At 40.1% G+C, this 15,553-nt stretch overlaps 2 protein-coding genes and 1 long non-coding RNA gene across 3 annotated transcripts in view; all 3 read left to right on the forward strand.

Moving 5' to 3' along the window:
- The first annotated feature begins 113 nt into the window (after nucleotides 1-113).
- On the forward strand, nucleotides 114-10,690 carry LOC144648656 (uncharacterized). The gene is made up of 6 exons (XM_078508162.1): nucleotides 114-239; nucleotides 1,927-2,126; nucleotides 2,529-2,776; nucleotides 7,746-7,834; nucleotides 8,896-9,098; nucleotides 10,111-10,690. Exons 1-6 carry the CDS (start codon nucleotides 188-190, stop codon nucleotides 10,417-10,419), a joined length of 1,101 nt encoding a protein of 366 aa, XP_078364288.1. The 5' UTR covers nucleotides 114-187; the 3' UTR covers nucleotides 10,420-10,690.
- Nucleotides 10,691-11,244: 554 nt separating this feature from the next.
- Nucleotides 11,245-15,553, forward strand: part of LOC144648972 (uncharacterized) — a 10,352-nt gene continuing 6,043 nt past the window's right edge. The window contains exon 1 of the mRNA XM_078508421.1: nucleotides 11,245-11,318. Within this exon, the coding sequence (XP_078364547.1) occupies nucleotides 11,270-11,318 (49 nt within the window). The 5' untranslated portion in view covers nucleotides 11,245-11,269. The remainder of the gene's footprint in view (nucleotides 11,319-15,553) is intronic.
- Nucleotides 14,234-14,910, forward strand: LOC144648057 (uncharacterized). Its single transcript, XR_013569661.1, has 2 exons — nucleotides 14,234-14,298; nucleotides 14,717-14,910. It is a non-coding gene; the product is annotated as an uncharacterized LOC144648057 (long non-coding RNA).

Raw genomic sequence — 15,553 nt, forward strand, 5'->3', positions numbered from 1 at the left:
CGGAGATGGCGTACGGACATTCGATCATGTTCGGCAAACTTCGGAAAACTACGGAAACTTCGGAAAACTACACCTGTAAAAACGACCGAGCATTTTTAATCAGTTCAATTCACCTGTTGTCTCAGAGCAAAAGGGCGCTGTTTGAAAACATCCGCGGTTCCGGAGATTCTTCCACTTGACACATTTCATGATGAACAGCTCTGTCCTGTGCATTTTTGTGCTGTGCGCTTTACCAAGCGGTGAGTAAACTGCCATCTACTGAGCTCCGCAGATTCAAAGTTCCCGTCAAAATTTCTGCTCAAAAGACATAACCAGCGCTTTTGCTTCTGTGCATGACCGCCTAGAATGCGTGCAAATATAATCAACCACGACGAATATAAGAAGCAAATGGTGATTGCTTTTCGAAGAGAATTTAAGAAAAATGATCCGCAAAATTTACCTTCGCTTCCGACGAAGAAGCTTTGTTTCGGAATGACCGTCATAACATAGTGGCTCAAGCAAGCGCCGACCAAGCAAAATGCCAGCGCCCAAAATGATTTTGCAATTGTGTCTAGAAAACTGCTTTCATCAACTGGAGTAAAATTCTTCGGGAAAGGATCAGGCAAACTGGTGTTGTTTTGTAGAAAAAGGTTTATCCGCAAGACAGAACACAACTTCAAGTATTTCTTATTTCTTATTCTATTTTTTTTTTAAAAAAAATAATCATTTAGCTTTCACTGTGTTAGTCTAGTAATGTGAAATTAAAACGGCTGTCTTTTTCGGCGCCTCAGAGTACTACATTGGAAATAGGAAAAGAAAAACCAATGATTTTTTTCTTCTTTTTTTTTGTACAAATTTTGATCTTTATGTTCTCAGCCGTTTGGTATAAATTTTTTAGTAAGGACAATTAAATGATTTCAAATGTTTAATTAAAACCATGCGCAATTATTCAAAAATGTAGTTAAGAGTTTTAGACATCATGGCTTGAAATTAATGATCAGTTATGCAAATCAAATGTTTTCTACAGACCACAATGTGAAATGAAACAATCCACATAGCCTCCAAACAGCTTCAAAAAGCTTAGGACTTAGCAGACCCGGCTTTTTTTAAAAGGATTTCTTGAATATGAATTTTAAATTACCTGTACCGAATTGAACCGAATTTATTTTTTTATTTAATTTTTTCCTTAAAAAACTAAATACAGCCATGTTTGATATCCTTATACACCAGTTAGTAACAGTATGAGTTCTACGTTTTGTATGTAAAATTACGCAGCCATTTCGTTTATCGGCCCGTAGAATTAGCGACTAGAAAAGCTGGGACAGTTGAAATTCAGAATAATAAAAGTAATCGGCCAGTCGATCAGGAACTTTTTGCCGTGTCTTTTTAAAGCAATATTACACTATTTCATCCAGGATTATCCAAAGAGACCAAAGCGTAATGTAAGACTTTGCATTGATGAAAAATCTACACAAACAAATAAAAAATGAAAGGGACTTTAGACCACAAGAGTGCACTCAAATCGAGCACGAGGGTCAGATCTAACCCCAACGGGTGCCACATGTACAACCGCAACAAAGTAGCGTGTTAAAAATAGAGCGGTTTTCATTTGAGTGTCGAAAGTATTCGCGTTTACTTCGGTTTTGCATTACTACGCTTAGCGATTGGTTAAAAAATCTTGCGCCACTTTCTCAACCAATCAAAACCAAAACCAAACCAAATCGTCTCTCGCTCGCGCACGTTTTCCCGCGCTTCATGCCGACTACATTTATTTGCTTTGCGTTTTGACTGGTTAATTGGATTGTTTATGTTCTTCACCCTTTATGTTCTTCACCTCTTTACTGCTCTTCACCCTCGGCCATAGTCAATGCTGAGCGAGAATAGAAAAGAACGTATCTTGTTTACATAATAAGTAATTCTCATTTTCTTTTCATTACTTTCATTTAGTTCTGGCCATTAGTTGCTACATATGCACTCCAAACCCACCCGCTACCATGTGCACATCAAATGTTACAAATGTCACCGACTGTGACACGTTAACACCCGGCGCACCGAAAGGGACTTTTGACGCATGTCAAATGATGTCCTACACCGGGGCCATTGGGGAGAAAACATTAACCATGAATATGATGACCTGTGGGATGAAGGTAAGCTTAGTTAAAGAGGGAGTGGGGGGGGGGGGGGGGGTGGGGAGAGAGACAGGGGATTTGAACCTCCCGTTTCCAGTACCTTTTTCTCCCGTTTTTCGCCGTAGTGATTTCCTCCCCTTTGCCTCATTTGTTTTGCAAAATATAACGAAGTGTTGCAAATTCTTGTCAATTTCTCCCCGTTCCCGCCAGCTTGGGAATTCTGTTTCTCGCCCTCTCTTCTCCCCGAACTCCGTCCATTATAAAAACATCGGATAACATGGTAATTTTCGTGTCTTCCTATTCCAATCTAAAGAATCTAGGGGCCGGGTTCTCTGGTTCAAACTCTCCCCCTTGTTGCTAGGTTGATTTGTTTTATGTCTTTTATTCCTACTTAATACTTTTGTCTTATTTTAAATTCAGGCCACGTGTAAGACGGCGGAGGAGCAGGCTTGCAAGCAAACCTATCCAGGGGTGACCAAGAAGAAATGTGAGTTCAAGTGCTGCACTGAAGACAAGTGCAATGGGCCTGGCTCAGGAGCCGCGCCTGGAGGCAATGTAGCTGCTGCAACCACTGCACCTACAAGCAACGCACGCTCCAATGTTGCATCTTACTTCGCCACTTTTACGGGTGTCGCAGTGCTTTTCGCGGCCAAATTCCCCATTTACTAGTTATTGGTGCTGTAGTTTATTGTGTAAGCTAGGATCCGAAGTTTTTGGTCTTCAGCATTAAAGTAGTTACTTATGTCACGAAACAATTCGATTTTAAAAATTTATAGACTACAGTCGAAGCTCTCTTAACGGACACTCTCGTAAGCGGACAGCTCTACTTACGGTCACCTTGTTAGAAACCCCGTTTTTACTCCCATACAAACTCTGTATTTTTACATTCTCGTAAGCGGACATCCCGTAAGCGGCCGCGGACACTTTCCGAGATTACGACTTAGACTTTTTCTTTGTTTTTAAGCTCCCGTAAGCGGACACTGCAAAGAAAATCATATAAAAAACCCTGTATCTTGTGTTAATCAATCAACTTCACATCGCCGTTCGTCACAATGATTTTTCTGTAATTACAGTACCATATTTTAGTGTTTGTTTGGTCGTCATCCACGTCCGGTTACATTCGAAACACCACCAACATGCATATTACCATTATGTTATCTGGGCAAGCCCCGTAAGCGGCCATCTATCCCCACACCCTAGTGGCCGCTTACAAGAACCTTCTCGTAAGCGGCCAGCTCCAGGCGGACACGTTTTCGCGTCCCGAGGGTGTCCGCTTATGAGAGCTTCGACTGTATTGCTTTAATAAATCTATTTCAGCTTTTATGCAGTGGCTTGATTAACCCAAGCTAATCAGATGCTTCAAAGGGAAAAGCCCTGGGAACGAGGTGGAACATCCTGGTTACATTTAACCAATCAGAACTCTTGTAGTGACCTATTTATTGCATATTCTCTGATGACGGATGTGCGAAATAGCTTAGGTTGTTATATAAAGTAATTGCATGATTAGTAAAAGCTCTATTATAATAGTCAATAAAAACTGGAAACTATTGTGACCGTTTGTTTCCATACTCACTTAGCATTGTATGCCCCTGATGGTTTTGTTTAACCGAAATATTGGGCCAAAATAACTTTTAACATCAGTCCTTTGCTGTTTGATCAGCCATGCATTTAAAGCACGGTTTGTTTGGAAACTATTTATTACGTTTATTGCCTGTAGTCTGCAAAAGGACGGTTAAGCGGAGGCGCATAGCGCGATCCACATCCACAAGCGTGAAACGCCAGAGAGGAGCGGAATGACGTGATGCAATCTTTTTCCAAACTCGACTAAAAATAGAACAAATTCATTGCAGTTATAGGAGAAAGGCTAGGCGTGGTCGATTAGTTGGTGTTGTCATATGCAAAACAGGACAGCATATAGGCTGTCGAGCGCGATAGGTTTGAGAAAGAAGCGAATGCGCACAAGTTCAAGTTAAACAAGATCGAAAAATTTGCGGCAGAATTTCGCATTCCGCATTCCATGCTGTTTTGGCCAGGATCTTTATTTGAAACGCGGCACAGCTTCTGTCGCAGTGAATGTCTCAATTGCGCAAGAGCATTCGCGTGGGAGTCCATGACACGCCTGTCTGACTACATTGACGTTGTGGACAAACCGGTTAGCTTAGAAGGCTAAAACATCTTCGGTGAGGACTCTTACGGTGGACGCATTTCTGCAGCTTTAGTTCGAGATGAAGTGCTATTTTCTGTGCATTTTCGCGTTCTGCGCTTTACCGAGCGGTAAGTAAATGACATAGCATGTTTAGTTTATAGTTTTTTCCATGCTTTTTCGCCGCCAGAACAGCAGACATTGTCAGTAGAGGAAATCGATTTCACCCGGGATTTCATAATCATCTGTATGAAAACGGGACGCAAATTATTTGCCCAGAGAGCCTTGGCTCTTTGGTTTCTGTTCTCGATGTTTCAGTGATGAGCAATTCAAACGCAAGTCGTTTTCGCGATGAACGACTGTATAAAAATCAAGAGTTGGTTATATATATTCAGAGCAGGGCGGAAATTAACATAGCTGTGAAACTCGTCTCAAATTTTGACATTTCAAGAATGAAATTCTACCATGTTGATAATTGCAGATTAAGCAGGTCAGATCAATACATTTCGCCAATTTCGGGGCATCGAAGGAATTAATGGCCATTGAATAGTGTTGAATACAAGCTAAGTTAAAAAAGCGTAGAGGAATATATTTTTTACAAAATTAATATTTTTTACCCAGGAACAGTTTAAATGCTCGGAATAAAAGAGAATCCGGGACCCTACGCCCGTCTCAAATGTCGAACTTTTCATTTGCCGAGTCGTTTTTGGAAGCCGTAGTATCTTTCACTGACAATCTGAGGTCTGTGCACCTCTTTATTTTAATACTCGCTAACAAGCTTCGTCACCAATCTGGATACTGTACGTTCCCTTGAAATCTTTTCGGCCGGAATTCTTTCCCCGGTTCTCTCAGTCTAAACATTCTTTATGTCTTGTGCTCGATATCTAGTTACACGCAGTAGTTCAAATTGGTTCATGTTACATACGGTATTTAGGGCCTGTTTACATGGAGGTGGGGGACCCCGGGTAGGTGAGGTAACCCGCTCAGCCGTGGTCGAAAATTAGCTCGCGTTTAAATGTAATCACACCGAGATCCCGGGGTGACCTTTTCACGAGGTTAGCACGTAAACAGACAAAATGGCTTCGTCTATTATTTTCTCTTGTTCCTTTCAGTGGACTCATGACTCAATGACTGAACTTTGGAGCCGAATTCGTTTCTGGGGAAATCGAAGGCAATACAATGACATATTTTCGTAAACTAAAAGAGCAAGCCAGGTCTGTCTCGAAATAAATTCCATTGAAGTCGCATATCGCATTTCGTTTTGTATTCTTAATATTTACGGTTGATTTCTCTCATCTTGTGCTTTCGACCGATTAGTTGATTACTGAGGCAAAGTATTAGAAGTCGAAGCAGTTGTCGAAGGCATTGTTGTTTATAGTCGAAGCGTGAGACTCGCTCGGGCCTTCGCTTGATGCTTCACTTCCACTTTTAATTCTTCAAGCATCTTTCGCACTGTCGTTCCACATCGGGAAGATGAAGCTCTAGGAAAAGCTCGCCGGGTTTGTAGCCGTAGCTGAAGCCGTAGGCAGCCATATCTTGTGTAGTTTGCATTTACTGCACTTTCAGATTAACCATGAGTCGACCCCGGGTAGGCGGGTTACCCCACCTTGAAACGTTTACATGGCAAAACACGACCCCAGCTAGGAGGGTTACCCTACCCAGCAGACCGGGCAACCCGCCTAGGGGGGCTACCCCACCTATCATGTAAACGCGATGGAGTAAAAATGAGAGTTTATATGGACAGGCGGGTTACCCCACCTAGGCGGGTTACCTCACCTACCCGGGGTCCCCCACCTCCATGTAAACAGGCCCTTAAACTGCCCTGGTTCTAGAAGTCTCTCTTCTATTTCTCAGTGCAGTCAAATTGGAACCGCGAAGCGGTGAAATCGAGTCGCAAAGCGATGGCAAGCGAAGAAAGAAAACCTCAGGGACCAGATTATTCTAAAATGTGTTAGAAATCCAACAGGAATCTTTTGAGTGCATCGCGTGCTTATAACGCGGCTAAGATTTATTTTCAGACGTATGAATCAAATAAGATAGACAGGCTTGTGTTGACCCCGCGAGTCTGTAGAGCTTATATTCGATTAGGACGGTAAAGGGGGGGTCCTTCTTAACTACCAATTTGTTGCGAACAAAGATTTCTAACCGTCAATTTTTGGAAACCAAATCTCCTATGGATAAGATTTTTGCATAAACTTTGTGCTATTGAAGAGTCCTTCAAAAGTTTCAAATGACGCCATATTTGACAAATCAGGTGACTGGTAAGAGCCTAAAACTGAAAGGAAATATAGATTTGAAAATAAGAAACAGTGCCAACAGATCAAGAACGTCCACGCGCTTAATGCTTCGTATGGTCTTTTTATGAAATGCGCATACCGTATTTACTCGAATAAGCGCCGCGGCGCTTATTAAATTTTTCGCGCCACAAGTGCGGCGCTTATTCGAGGGCGGCGCTTATTTGAGGGCGGCGCTTATTTAAAATTCGTACCCACAAAGAATTTAATATTTTACAGTACCTTATTGTTACTTATTTTCGCGGGGCTTAATTTTCGCGATTTTCGCGATTTTCAAAAAATCGCGAAATAAAAGACCCGCGAAAATTAATTCTAAACGATTTCTATTGTATTTTTTATGCTAATTACGTATTTTTGGCCAAATCGCGAAAATTAAGTCTCGCGAAATATTCATGTTCCATTTTCGCGAAATTAAGTGCCCGCGAAAATAAGTAACAATAAGGTAATTGAAAATAGCGTCCTTGATTGTCAGTATTCGTCTCTCTTGCTCAAGGGAGAAGTGGCGCAAGCTTTCTTAGAAAAGTTTGCGGCCTTCACAACATTTACAGAACAACGTATTGTAAGAATGTTGGATAGAAAACTAATGGGCGAGCGGTAAAACAATTACTTTGAACTGCAAAACATCGCTTTTGACGGAAAGAAATGTCCAAGTTTGTTTTAGCGTTGCTTTGTAGTGCTCTTTTTGGTTAAACAGAATTTCTGGAATAAGCACCGCATCGGGACTGCGGCGCTTATTCGGGGGCGGCGCTTATTAACTTTTTGTCCTATATGCGGCGCTTATTCGAGGGCGGCGCTTATTCGGGGGCGGCGCTTAATCGAGTAAATACGGTAGTTATTAAAATTATGGCGTAATACCCACTTTCGTCAGTAGTGTTCCATTCTATTCTTACATGTAAACGGTAATTCCAGACGTAGGATTATAAAGAAGGTTATGTTATCTCTTATTCCATAGAGGCATTAGAACTCTACCTTTCCCCCTGAGTTTTAGGGATTCTAAATTCTAATGCGCGGTTTGGGACTGGCTCTAGTTACGCGCGCAATATCAATTTTTAGGCTATGACGTAAGTCATCAGTGCTGTTGCGATCGACCGACCGAATAGGACTGCATTCAAGTCTACTTTGTTTGCCCTCGACGAGCATAAGTAAACAAAACGTTTCCTGTGTCTATACCTGCGGGTATCGCTTGCTGTCTCATTTCAGCTTTTGGGCGACATCTTGGACTGGCTGTCTGGCTGACACATGGCCTCGATTTCATGCAGAACGAGATGGCGTCGGATCTTTCGATCACAGTAACGTTTTGTGCTCGAAGAAATAGCTGAAACGTGTGTCTGAAGTTAAAATGATGCCGAAAATGTCATGTAAAATAATTCAGGGGTCATCCAGGGACGTTGAGTTTTAGTCAGCCGCCGAACGTCGTAAGACAAATTTAAAATTATGCCGTCAAATTCACTGAATTATATCTTGACAATTTTGTGGCTCGTCACGTAATCTTTCCTACTAGAAGTTGCGTTATTCTCTTTGCCAATGCAAAAAAGAAACCATTTTGACGCGCGAATGGCGTAGTTGTCCAATTTAAAAAAGTTCGAACTGGACACTTACTTGATTGCGCTCCAATCATTTTTCAAATAGGCTTAAGCTACTGTAAAGCTCCGCAAGTAAAACCGCGGACCGTTCATAAGTAGCGGCCTGAAATGTGATTCGGCCGTTTGGAAAAAAGAGTGAAGAATAATAGATACCGAGGGAAATACGACGATTATTCTGCATCCTTTTCAACAACTTCTATCCTTTTGGTCTGTAAATAACTTCAATTTATGAATCAGTCCATACACGGCCCTTATATGGCTACCTGAAAGAAACGACAACAACACAACAAACAACAACAACAATACTTTATTTAACCACGCGACACCTAGGAGCGCAAGCGCTCGTTAAAATGTGTGCGTGAACGCAAAATTGTATAAAAGAAAAAAAAATTATATAATTATCTATGTAAATATGTATTATTTAATAGGCGCCTAAAAAGAGTTAAAAATATTAAAACCTAAAATATTTACCTAGTAATCGTTTAAAAGTTAAAAGATCGTTAGCGTCCCTTACAAATGGTGGTATTGAGTTCCAGATCCTGGCGGCGATGAAAGAAAAGGACTTATGCCGCCATTCCATCCGAATGGTGCGACCCTCCGAAAGTGGGATAGGATAAGACTGCTAAAGCCAAAAGCAATAGAGTCGTTTGATAGCACAAAATCTCATAATAATTGTTAGCGATTGGATAGTTGCTTGAATGCGATTTTACACAAGCAATGAAATGTCAATATGGAATTGACATTTTCTATTCTTAAATTCTCCTCAGTGCTGGCGATCAGCTGCTATCGCTGTATAAGCGGAGAAAACCCGGGTCAGACGTGCGTATCGGGTGATATAAATATCACCAATTGTGACACGGCTCCAGAGTTGGCACCAGGGGTGAAATTTGACGCCTGCCTAAAAGTGGCCTACCAATTTACCATGGGAGATGTAAAGATTCCCATGAATACCATGATCTGTGCGGTAAAGGTAAGCTTTGGTCACTTACACTAATCTGTAAACTGAATTCATTGATTGGAAGTCGTCACAGTAAACTAATTAGTTTACATGGTCAATAAAAAGACTTGCTGTTATGTGCATTTGAGCATAAAAAATCTAGGGACATCAAAGTGCCCCCACCTTATTTTTGGTAAAAGACTTTTTCAATGACTCCCCCCGCTTTTTTTTTGGTTGTACGTACACACAAAAAAGGGCCCTTCCCTTAGTTCAACGTCTGGATCCGCCACTGGAGCGTTTGAGCGGGTCACAAATGCTCATTGTTAGTTAGAAAAAAAGGTTGTTTAGTTTGATTATAATTGTGATCTTTTGACAAGTTTTTTGGTGTCTTTCCGATATCTTATTTTAGTATTGTAAACACGGTGAAGCAAAATGCAACGTACAATTTCAACAAGTAGCACACAAATCACTAAACATTTTATTGTCGAACAGATGTAATATTAAAATTACTATTTTTTATTTTATTTCCGCTCATACTTATTTTTATTGTTTAGCCTTTTTGGGCCACAATGTAAATTACTGATTCTCTACTTATTGTCCCATTCATTTTCCGAGCAAAGGTGTAGGATTTTGCAGTCTGGGGATTAGAAAAAATTACGAGTCAATATTTAGCATGAAGCAGGAGATCAAAACACAAATCCTACACAGCCTATAACAGACGCCATCTTGTTTCCCAGGAAAATTCACTACAACCTTGTCCCCAGCGTTTTTGTCGGTGTTGTTTTTGAAAATTTCGCTGGATCGTGAAAGGTAACGTCGACAACCTCTCCGAACGAGGTTGTAGCTCCTATAGAACAGCGAATTGTCGCCCTGTCTTTCGAAGTGCCATGAGCGGGGGGGGGGGGGGGGGGGGGTGGGGTTAAATCATAAGAAACCAAGGCTTTCAGTTCCACTGAGATAGGTGAATGCCACTATCAATGTTTGAAAGACCAAAAATATGATCTTAAAATAGTTACCATCATATGGCTTTGTTTGTTATCGGCAGGCCATGTGCGGAATGGCGAAGGCACAATACTGCAACGCTTCAAACTTTCAAGGATCAGGAATGACGATGAAGTCATGCGAGGCTAATTGCTGTTTTCAAGACAAGTGTAACGGGCTTAATGCTACTTTTGGCACCATTTCTCCTACCGTTTCTGCAACCATGCCTGCCTCCATTGCAGCAACCACTTCTGGAAAGGGCGCTACAACCACTGGGCCTACGATTACAAGCAATGCATGTTTGCATGTTGCATCATTCACTGTCATCTTTATGAGCATCACAGTGATGTTTGCAGGGTTTTTCATGCACTAAACCTGTTTGTTCATTAAAGGCACCTTACAAAGAAGAGTTGTTATGTAGCACCAAATAAAAAGTTGATTGTCAAACTTAACACCGTTACTAAATTAAGCAGTAACCATTCAAACTGAGAACGAAATTTTGATTGAAATGTCACAGTAGTTCATTTTATCGCGCCATGTTTCAAAGTATTCTGTCGTGCTGGGTTTTGATTTTGATTCTAGTCACTTAAACATTTCCAAGATTTGTAAAATCTCCTCAGTTTGTTACCGTCAATAAATTATGCAGTCAAGTCTTCAGTTACCGCGTTATTGTTTTCTCATTCACCTTTCCCAACTCCATCACTACAGACAAATTCGTGGTGGTGATTATTTTTGGTATTACCCTGGTATTATTTTCAATGTTTAGACTTATTGCATCTTTATCTTACCTTGTAGAGGTCCTTGTAGACCTTGTAACTTGCACAAGTGGTTAGAGGTTTTTAGACCAAGTGAAAATCTTGTTGCTTATTTTGTTCGGTTTTCTTTCCTTTTTTAAATCATCACTGACTATTAAATGACGTCCTTACATCAAATGGTTGGAAAATATAACACCTGACGAGTCAATGTTTTTTTATCAAATTTAATTGGCCCCGTTTCTTTGATCATTTTCAAGAATAAGATGAGAGAATTTTTTTAAAAAAAACTTGCATATTTTGGACCGTCAGCATCAAAGGTACCCCCCGTTAAGACCTTCCCATCTGGCATAGCAACTGTTGGCATAGCAACTGTTATGTATTGGTTTACAGATGTCATTATAGCTTTCATCATACCGAGGGGTGTTGTTCGAAGAAACGCTTCTGCTCATAGCAGCAAAGTATTTCAAGATGATCGGCTATTTCTACTGTGCCTTGGCCATTTTCACAATACCCAGTGGTAAGAAAGCTCTTCTTCATTTTTTATCCTTTCCATGAGCTTTTTTCCCGTACAATCGGAGCTGCAATTTATTATCGGAGCCGCAATTCGGAACATCATCAAATAAAGTCAACTTGACTGTGCCGAAACCGTTCCCAAGCTGAGCAGATAATAATTTCTCCTATGATTTTCGAAACGGTATGTTAACTCGTTGAATTGTCAGTTTTCAGATATCGAACAAATGTTTGCGTATTAAAAATAGAAATTTCGGTTTCAATAATGGCTTTTCGAGATATTGTTATTCTGCTAGCGTAAAGCTTCAACCCTAGATAATCAAACCTCAACGCTCGAATGATCCTTGACTCATAAAAAATTCTTTCATGTGCAGAAAAACGATTTTTCATTTCATGTGCGCAGTTGCAAGGTTAATTTCCCGTGATAATTCATCGCCAAGAATTTCATTTTCCGGCAAAAAGCAAGGAAAGTTTTTAAAGATAGAACTTATTTTCTTTTCAATAACGATATAAAAGGAAAAAAGGTGGACTGACGACTAAAATTCGCTTAATTAATTCTGAAATTGCGAAAAAAAGGGCCTGATGAAAAAGTTTAGTTTCATGCTTAAATTAATGCTAGGCTGCATAAATAATTTCTTAGGTCTGATACTAAAATTCAAATCGTAAGAATAACTGCGAAAAAAGATGAAGTTTTCTGGAGATTTTTTCCGTCAGTAAACTTTTCGTTCCTTTTTAAATGGCAATTTTATTTTCAAGTTTTTGTTTCAATTTTTTTTGTTGGCGAATACATTTCCCGCCGTCGGTAATCTTTTCGTTCCTTTTCAAATGGCAATTATATTTTCACGGTTCAAGTGTTTCAAATTTTCGTGTTAGCGAGTACATTTCCTGCCTCGAATTGCTTTCTTCTTCAATGCTATGGAAATTTATGGAAATTTAGGCTTGATTCATACTTTGTTTTTGGTCAGTTGTTTGTTTGTTTGTTTTGTTTTGTTCAGGTTTTTCATATTATCTCATGGAGATTCAATTTATTGCGAGGGGTATACTTTCCTTATTTTTGTTAGTTTACGAATCGTTTTCATCTCTTGTCGTGTAAATTCCATAACTTTTCATTCTTACCATGAAAAAATCTACCGTCATTTTCACCTTTCCGTTAGAAGTATAAAAAATTTCACGAATATTATTAGTACGTAAAGTTGGCATGGAGTTTTAAGGTTTATGCGTGATCAAAGCCATATTTTGCGTTGTTTTTATTCAGTGCATTGTCAAACAAAAACACACACTAGGTGCCTTGCTGTTCCGCTACAGGAATCCAAGAAACCTTGTGTTTAGGTTGTTCATTATTAACGATCACGATCATTCTGTTTTGTGTGATTATTACAAGATAAAATGATCTAGCGTAAAGTGTTTGTCGATCATGTTTTTGTGGTTCAAAAACATCCAGCTCAAAAGTTCTCCCACGAAGGCTTGATCCAAATTCGCTACGCCGGTTTATTTACCTTTGTCAACGTCCACTTGATAATCAACTCAGTGTTTCTCTTGCCCGCCGACGCAGCTCAACAGTTTCTCTGGAAACTAATAACTTTAACCCTAAACTTAACTTTAACCGCCGACCGGTTAGCTCAGTTGGTAGAGCGCTTGACTGTTGTGCGGGAGGTCTATTGTTCGACTCCCAGACCTGACCAACAACTTAGGAGAACCGGTGCTGCTTTTGCAATATGACATCTGCAAATGGTTAGATGTTCCAGTCTTCTCGGATATTAAAGGACGATAAACTGTAGGTCCCGCTGCATCTTCAGTGTTATATGGTCAGCAGGGGACGTAAAAGAGCCCACACACTTATCGCAAAGAGTAGGGCACGGAATTCCCGTTGTCGTGGTCTGGCCTTGTTTCACGGGTTGGTGCTTCACGTAAATATTACTATGATTACTATGACTATGGTGATGAAAGTATAGCTTTTTTATACTGACCCTAATGATAGGTAGCAAACTCATTTACCAGTAGACTCGATGCCACAGAACGACATTTCTGCAACAACATAACAAGTTAAGTTATTTTAAAAACATCAAGTTCTTTAAAAATGTTCTATATGTTTATTTTACATAACAACGTGAGAAATTTGGGCCAAAATTGTCCCTTGTCAGGCAGTTTGTCTTCCATAACTGTTGTGAAAAACGTTTCATCGGAGAAATCGACGTTTTCGTCCACTCAGCAGTTTTCGTATCCTTTTTTTCTAGCAGTTATTATTGAAAATATATGTTTTCGGTGATCGTTGAAGGACGGTTAATTTAAGAAGTGATTATCGGGCCCGGGGGGAGGGGGTCCTCGACATAATTTCGGGTAGGGAGCTGCGGCCCGGCCTTCTAAATCCTGACCCTGTTTAAGACACGAACCTCTGATTTTCCTACCCTGTTTAAGACAGAATGCCAATTTTTGATACCCTGTCTAAGACATAAACAAGCACCTCACTGGCTTTGATGTGATCGTGAATTAAGCTAAGTAACAATACCGAAATCAATGTTAGTCTGCAATACGGAAGAATTTGTGAAAATTTGGCTTGTTACACCTCTGCAAGCATATTAGCCTATCCTGTTTGACATTGGTCCATGAAAAGATACCCTGTTTAAGAAAAGACAAAAAGGGGTGAAATATATACCCCGTTCAAGACAAAAAAGCCTGAAAACCATACCCTATTGGGCCGCACGTCCCCGTTAAGCCCTAATAATGGAGTGCCCCTCCCCCCCCCCCCCCGGTCGTCGGGCAGGTGGCAGGTGAACGTTTGCAACTGACGTGACCGAAGTGCACGTGTTTTCACATTAGCAGCAGTTCCAATTTAAAGGTATAGAATCAGCTTGATGCTAATCCTTTCCAAACAAACGAAAGAGGCACCTGCTGTGTTTTTACTTTTCTTATAGCTGACTCAAAGGAAAACATTATCCCTCAGTTTGTTTCATACAAAATGACACAATGCCGATCAGAATATTGTGAAGGTACCAATCAAAAGTTAGAAGGACTCGGGGTTTTCGTAGAAACCCTGAATGCTACGTTTCTTGCAATTTTCTTTGAATTTATTTTTTCTGAGAATAACATAGTGGTGTTGACATCAAGAATTTTTATTGATAGTTCAAATCGATTCAAAGAAAGTAGTTGTACATACTCGTAATTTGTTTTATTGTTATAAGTCCAACATCAATAGAAATGTAAGAAGAACTATTCGTAGAATCCCCGAATGCTACATTTCCTACATCCGTCTTTTTTTTTAATTTAATTTTTCTGAGAATAACATAATGGCGTTGGCAGCGAGAATTTTACTAATCGTTCAAAGATAGTAGTTAAACATAATCTTTTAAGATTTTGTCCAAATTAAAATTTGTTGTTTTATTTTTATTCCTTGTTGGTTATGATCAGTTATGGGAATTACGTGCTACAAGTGTCAACCAAATCCGCCTGCTGACTACTGCAAAGAAGTGAAAAATGTCACAAACTGTGATAACGAGGACCAAGCATTTCCCGGCATGACATATGACTCATGTTCGGCGATCAGAATGACAGTTGGAGACAGCATTGAGATGAATTCCATGCAGTGTGGAATCAAGGTATAGGAACGTTTCATTTTTTCTTGCTAACGTTCCGGTGTAAAGGGGTTTTTGTATTGTGCAATGAGAAGATTGTGATGATGAATACTGTGTATTTGAAATGAATCATATTTGTAAGCTGCGCTGGAGAGAAATACAATGATAATATTCGCATAAACAAATTCAGCTTCCGGCGGATTTCTCATTCATGATCTTTGTGATTCCGGTGCTTTGTTGTGAGCTATGAAGAAACTCTGCTGACTGCCATTAATACCCATGAAGTAAGAAGGACTGAGAAGAAGCAAGGTAGATAATCATAGTAATCAATAATAATAATAATAATACGACTTTATTTAATGAGGGTATTTAATGTTGCCGTCGTCAAGAACAACAACAAAAACAAAAACAACCAAAACAAAAACAACAACAACGACGACGTTCATGGCATAGAACTATATACTTTAGAGTTAATGAAACTTAGATCATTGGAGAAAGTCAGCTTCAGGATTCATGTTGCTTTAAATTTCTGGTTGCTCAACAAAACTGCGTAGCCTGTTCCAGGCTCTCGGTGGTTGGAGGAGCGAAGAGCGAAAAACGCGGGTGAGCGAGGAAAAAACGAGTGGGACGAGACGAGGGACGACGGCGTTTTTCCTCGCTCGCCCGCGTTTTT

Source organism: Oculina patagonica, chromosome 4 (genome assembly GCF_052425735.1).
Source record: "Oculina patagonica isolate OP01 chromosome 4, crgOcupat, whole genome shotgun sequence".
Taxonomy (NCBI): domain Eukaryota; kingdom Metazoa; phylum Cnidaria; class Anthozoa; order Scleractinia; family Oculinidae; genus Oculina; species Oculina patagonica.

What these genes read in the sequence shown, in the direction of transcription:
- LOC144648656 (XM_078508162.1), top strand. Translation starts at nt 188, where the DNA reads ATGATGAACAGCTCTGTCCTGTGCATTTTTGTGCTGTGCGCTTTACCA. An exon ending in GCCAAATTCCCCATTTACTA is followed by an intron (nt 2,777 to 7,745) that starts GTTATTGGTGCT and finishes GTCTCATTTCAG; the next exon opens with CTTTTGGGCGACATCTTGGA. An exon ending in CCATGATCTGTGCGGTAAAG is followed by an intron (nt 9,099 to 10,110) that starts GTAAGCTTTGGT and finishes TGTTATCGGCAG; the next exon opens with GCCATGTGCGGAATGGCGAA.